At 53.7% G+C, this 6332-nt stretch overlaps 1 protein-coding gene across 1 annotated transcript; it reads left to right on the forward strand.

Annotated features, from left to right (window-relative positions):
- Positions 1-903: 903 nt before the first annotated feature.
- Positions 904-6001, forward strand: TMEM200C (transmembrane protein 200C). Its single transcript, XM_004683750.2, has 2 exons — positions 904-1045; positions 3820-6001. The coding sequence occupies exon 2, from the start codon at positions 3914-3916 to the stop codon at positions 5777-5779; it is 1866 nt and encodes a 621-aa protein (XP_004683807.1). The 5' UTR covers positions 904-1045; positions 3820-3913; the 3' UTR covers positions 5780-6001.
- The last annotated feature ends 331 nt before the right edge of the window (positions 6002-6332 follow it).

Here is a 6332-nt window from a genome sequence, read left to right on the forward strand (position 1 = left end):
AGGCAACAAAAGGACAGAGAAAGGGAGAGACAAGGAGGAAGGGGAGGAACGGGCGCGCTTATCCCTCTCTGGCCGGAGACGCCCCTCGGATGCTGAAGGGGAGACCCTCCGGGGTGTTTGCCCTTTTACTTGGCTCTCTCCGACCCGCTGCTCAGACAGGTAGTTGGAAGAAAAAGAACAAAGCTTCAGTGCTGGCCGGCGGCGGTGCCGGGGCGCCCCAAGAGCCGGGAAGGCCAACACAGACACCCCGCGCCCTGCCCTCGCTGCCAGAGCGGCCGGCTCCTCCGCCTCCCCTCGCGCCTCCAGGTCCAGCCGCGGGGGTGGGGGGGGGGGGGGGTGGCGGTGGCTGGAGTGGCTCTTCCGAAGGGACGGGCTGCGGGCTGGAGAGGAAGTGGGGGGAGTGGAGGAAGGCGGAGGGGGGAGCGCCGGGGAGGAGGCGGGAGGCGGGGCGGGGGGCGGGCGAGCCCCTGCGCGGCGGAGTCGGGCCGGGTACCGACTGCCATCCTGCAGCAATTTCCCTGTGGGAGCCCCTGCGCGGCGGAGTCGGGCCGGGTACCGACTGCCATCCTGCAGCAATTTCCCTGTGTCATGGCTCCGGTCTCTTAGCAACGGCCTCGAGTCCGGCGGCCCCGAGCCCCGCGAGGAGCGGTCGCAGCAGCGGCGGGCTCAACTCCACCCGGCGGAGCCCAGCGCACCGCAGCCACACAAAGAGGCGCTGGAGCCAGCGGGGAGCGCCGCGGGAGGGAAAGCCCGGGGACTCGAGGAGCGGCGCGGAGAGAACGGCTGCGAGGCAGGATGCTGGATGCCAAGGACCTGACACTTCTTGCAAACTCTTGGGAATGGCTCTCGCCTTGGCCCCGGAGGGGGCGAAGAACCTGGGGCAGACGTTCGCCCCCGCTGGGCTGCTGAGTGGCGCGCGGATGGAGGGCCCCGAGGCGCTGTCCCTGCGCTCCGCCTCCGGCTCCGGCTGAAAAAGTTTCTCCATGGTTCCTTTGTGTTGCCCCGGCGCCCGTTTGCCCGTTCGGAGCTGCCCCAGCCTTCCTGGGTAAGTGAGCAATATTGTTTGCTTATAGTGCTGCCATTTTGAGCAATTTTGTCTGTCCTCACGCGCAGGCCGGCCCTACCTACTCCTCCTGCCCCGAGCCACCCGGCCCCCCGGGTTGGTGTTCGGGGAGATTAATTTTCACGGACGGGCTACGTGGGATGCGCTGCCTAGAAAAGGCGAGTTCAAGATTGCCCTCACTTCGCTCCTGCCCGTATCTTTCCACAGCCGAACTCCCAACTGCTGCACTCATGTGACTCCAACATAGATAAGCAGACCGAAGGCAAGGGGAAGGGGTTCGCCGCCTGGCCAGCGCGGGACCGAGGGCAATACCTGGGTTGAGTCCCGCTTACTGCAGGGCGCTCGCAGCCTGTGGGCTCTGAGCCTCAGACGCGGAGTGGGGCTTAATCCATCATGAGCCGCGAACTTGAATGTCTCTCTCCCAAGCAGTTGTATTTTTAGACATCTTCCTTGCTTTCCCCATCCTCCATTCCTTAAGCACGGAAAGACCAGCACTAGGCAGTACATTTGCAAGGGCAGTCAACCTCGACTGCTAAGTTTGTTTTCCTTCCTTAGGCTTGAAGAAAAGCCTCCATGGGAGGGTCTTCCATGCCTTTTGACCTCTGTCAGTATTTCATGTCAGATGATGGGTACATTGGAAAGGAGCTGAAGGAATAATAAACTAGGGAGTTAATTACTGAGCATTAAACTAATTTTAAAAATAGTCTGCTAAAGATCGTTGAAATTCATTCCAATCTTCTTGCATCTACTCAGAGTCAAAGCTGCCTTATTGAAGAGATAGGTATACATGTAGGTACCTTACTAGCATCCTAGTGCACCTAAGCAATACCCAACAAAATGTTAGCTTTTCTCTAGAACCACCCTGCCAACTGAGTCTGGTTTGCTTGTAAAATATCTGGCTTCTAAATCTTTTAACATTTTCACAGATATCTAAATTATTATATTAGTCATGTTGGAGTCTGATAACTATATAATAAATGCACTTATTTTGGAGGGTTAGCTACTCTTTTTTTGTTTGTTTGTTTTCTCAATAGTCTGTTTGTATTTACTAGTACAGCAACCCCTTAAAGGTTTATATATGTCTTCTCTCTATTGACCCCTCTTTAACCCAACCAGTGCTGCTTATTACTTAATACCAACTAAGTTTCAAGAAGATATTGATTTATAAGTATTATAAAAAGCTGATTACCATTTGCTTCTCCACTAGTGGAGAAAAGATCCAGCCTATACTGATATAATGGAGGGACTAGAGGGCCAGAGCTTTTCACCAGATCCAATTAAAAGCAAATTCTACCTGGGTAATCCCACATTTTCAAAGGGTAATTTATTCTAAAACGTGAATTCTTTTATAAAGGATAAAATACTAAAAGGCTTATGAGTGATAGCTAAGCCTGTCATATTCATACAATGCTCTTAATAGGAGGAAACACAACCAGTGAAACACAAAATGTTTTACTCTGGGGATTCAGCAGGATTGAAATTTTAAGAAGCTCACAGATATCCCCAAATGCATATCCGTGCATTTACCTACCTAGTCTTTATTATAAAAACTAAACTTCCTTTAGGATAGTCCACTGATAGTTATCACCCTTCCTTCCTAAAAATGACCTCATGAGAAAAAGATTAAGAAAACAACTCTCACTTGGGGAAATGTCATTCTACAAATCATCATTATTATGTAGTCTGCTGAACCCAGTTAATTGCCTGCTTATTTGAATATTGGATTTATAAAGAGTACTGAAAAGTGCACATTAATATGGGGTCAGAAAGCTATTATGGCAGAGTGTGTTTTTTTTAAAGACTATAATTTTCCCACATGAGAAAAATATCTTTCTCTTGGATGTTCTAGGAGACTTCTTAAATTCCCCAATGAGATCTGGCACACGATACCTTAAGGGAGTTCTGAAGGAAGAGAGGAGGCCACAAGGAAGGGCCCAGTTATATAACCAGTTACCTAAAACTAAATATTCCATCCCAAGAAGCTGTCCAGATGTTGTAGAAAAGAGATGAGGAAGACTGCCAGAGGGATCTGTTTGTCTTTAGCTGTAGAAACAATAATAGGTGGACACAACTTTGGGAAGGGATTTATTGTCAGAGTATTGACATCTATTCTCTTAGCGATGACCTCTCTATATATAGATAGGTAGCTAAGCCATCTATCTGCCTGCCTGTGTATATATATATGGCTTTTCACTTTTATTCAGAGAAGTGAATTCTTTTTATGTATATAAGATAGTGACTTGTGTGACTGTTTTAGTGACTTTGGGCCCCACATGAACATATTCCTCTGCTTAGAGAGACACACAACCCTCACCCCCTGGGCAGCTCCGAGGAGGAATCTTTACATTCCAGTAGGAAATAAGGGAAACTCTTTTTACTAGGAGAATCCTCAACCAGTACTCTGAGACTCCATGCCTAGTTTTTACTTAAGATTAGAACTCATTTACTGCTACCCAGGGGAATTAGAAGTGAACGATGTTGAATATTACCTACAAAGTGTGTGTGGGAGGCGAAGAGATGGTGTCCTTTCAAATGATTCTATCGCCTCCTATCTATTACAGCAACAATTCTTTTCCCTAATACTCCTACCTCTCCCGCCCCCTCCAGGATCCCTTTATATGGCACTTCCCTTATGGGTGAAGGCCCTGGGATGAAGGTCACACACATGGTGGGATCTGGGAGCAGGACAATTGCAGCGCGTGGAATGTTGCTGCAACCAAGTCCTTACCCTCTGACTGTCTTCCTCTGCTTTGCAGCAGGAGGAGGTGGCGGAGCAGCTAGTGGACAGCTGGCGCCCCTCCTGCACAAGCCTCCACCCCAAGGGCTAGCCCCTCACTCCACTGGCTCGCCATGATCGCCACCGGTGGCCTGCTAAGGATTTCCGCCAGAAAGCAGGATCCTCTCCGCCCCCCAAGCCAGGTCCCCAAGCGCAAGCGGAAAGCCAAGAAGAGGCGCAAGAACGACGTGGTGGTGGTGAAAGGCAAGCTGAAACTGTGTTCCATCTCTGGGCTGATAGCCCTCTGCGGGATCCTGGTGCTGCTGGTGGGCATAGCCATGGCTGTGGTGGGTTACTGGCCCAAGACCAATGGGGCCAACCGGGACGGAGGGAAGCAGCTGCCGCCAGCAGGCAGCAGCCAACGGGTCCTGACCACCGCCTATAGCAGCAGCAGTGGCAACAAAAACCGGTCCAGGAACCTCCCTGGTACTCCTGAGGCTGTCAATTCCAGCTCGGTGGGCACGCCCAGGAGCACGCCCCCAGCGCTGCCTGCCACCCCTTCCTCGACCTCCGCTACGTCGGTTGGTTTCTTCTTCCGCATCTTCTCTGGATACCTGCATTCCGACAAACTCAAGGTCTTTGGGCCCCTCATCATGGGCATCGGTATCTTCCTTTTCATCTGCGCCAACGCGGTGCTCCACGAGAACCGGGACAAGAAAACCAAGATCATCAACCTGCGGGACCTCTACTCCACAGTCATCGACGTGCACAGCCTCCGCGCCAAAGACCTTGCGGCTGCCGCCGCCGCGGCTGCCGCGGCCGCAGCCTCCTCTTCCTCGGTTCCTGCCTCGGCGCCCTCCGGGACCGCGCCCCTCAATGGCTTCCTTAGTTACGTGCAGTCGCGGGGCTTGGAGCTTAAGCCCGGCAGCTGCGGCTCAGCCGGGGACGCCTTCGGGGCGGCGGCTTTGCTGACCAGTGGCTCCTGGCCCCATCCCACAGGGCTGGGCGGGGGCGGCGCCGCCGCGTCCCCACCAGACCTGGTCTCGTCCCCTCGAAGCCCGCGGGAGCCCCCGAGTCTGGCGGAGGCGGTGTACAGCATCTACAGCGAGCGCTCGGGCGCGGGGGGTCGTCGCCGGGCCACTCCGGTGGCCGATGCAGCCATCGCGGCCTCCAACAGCCACAGCAGTCCGGCACCCTGCAGCCCACCTGGGAGCTGGGGGCGCCAGAGCACCGCCAGCTCCCTCGTGGGCTCCTCACTGAGCGCCTTCGCACTGCTACCCTTGCAAGGGGACCGCTTCCAGGAAGGAGAAGGGGACGCTGAGGGCGCGAGCTGCAGTTGGCAGAGGCCCCCTGGGGAACGCGGATCCCGGGAGATCCCACGGGGTGAGCTCGACCTCAGCTTGACCGACCTCCCGCACGCCGGGTGCGGTGCGGGTTGGGCGCCCTGCGAGCTGGAGGGTGCGGAGGACACGGCGCCGCACACCGCCAGGGGGCAGGGCGGCCGCCTGCCCAGGACCGGCAGGTACGCTGCCCTGAGGCGCCGCAGCACCAGCGGGCTACCAGACTACCGGGCGCCGCAGTCCCCTGAGCCCCCGCCCTCCCCGGGCAGCGAGGACCTAAATTCCAGCCTTCTGGCCAAAACTGCCTCCCCCTCGTCCCCTCCGCTGCTGGAGGACTCCACCCCAGCGAGGCGGGACTCGCGCAGCTTGCAGTCGGATGATGGGTCCTGCAGCAATAAGGGCTACACCCCCCTGCGGGAGATGGGGACCTCCGTGGAGTCGGTTGTGGACACAGCAGCCAGTCAAAGTCAAGACTGTGAGGCTGCCGCCGCCCCGGGTGGCGAGCCAAGTACCCCGGAAGATTCCAGCCAAGTGCTACCCACGACCCAGTCACCTCTGTCGGTGCAGAAGCAGTTTACAAACAAAGAGAAACTCATCATGATTTCCAGGTCTCATGCCCTAGGGGTGGAGGACAGGGAACTGGAAAGTACTGGCATTTAGGGAAAGAGTGAGCGACACGACACGTTAAGAGGTGGGAGAGGAGAGGATTGAAGAGGCAGGAAAAAAGCCTCACTGGAAGTTGTGAACTTAAGTGGTCCCCTCTTCCTTTGGTGAACTTGTCCGAGGAAATCATCCAATACCCAAAGAGCTGCAGAATGTTATCCTTGAATTGCATTCACGAGATTCTTGTAGATAACTCCAAGCAATTTTTTTTTTAAAAAAGCAAACTAGTCTTTTATGTCTGGTGATTGTATGTTCCATGAAAACCAAATGTATTAAAAGATCAGCAATCTAGTTCATTAGATAAAATTCTCTTAATTTTCTTAGGATCAAGATAATATATTTTTGACAGTAACTGTGCACTTTACTTCAACTTTTTTTTAAAAATCCCTCATTTCCCTAAGCCCTGTGCTGTGCCTCTGGTTTGCCCAAAAACAAAACAAAAATTGACAAGTTCTTTTTCTCCTTATTCCTCCTCCGTGAGTAGAGAAGCATTTGTCTCAGTTCTCTCAGAACTGTTCACACTCAGTGAAGTTAAAGCCAAAAGCATGAG

This window comes from Condylura cristata, unplaced genomic scaffold (genome assembly GCF_000260355.1).
Source record: "Condylura cristata isolate star-nosed mole 26May11 unplaced genomic scaffold, ConCri1.0 scaffold00016, whole genome shotgun sequence".
NCBI classification, from domain to species: Eukaryota; Metazoa; Chordata; class Mammalia; order Eulipotyphla; family Talpidae; genus Condylura; species Condylura cristata.

Coding starts and splice junctions, on each gene's coding strand:
- TMEM200C (XM_004683750.2), top strand. CDS start 3,914: ATGATCGCCACCGGTGGCCTGCTAAGGATTTCCGCCAGAAAGCAGGAT.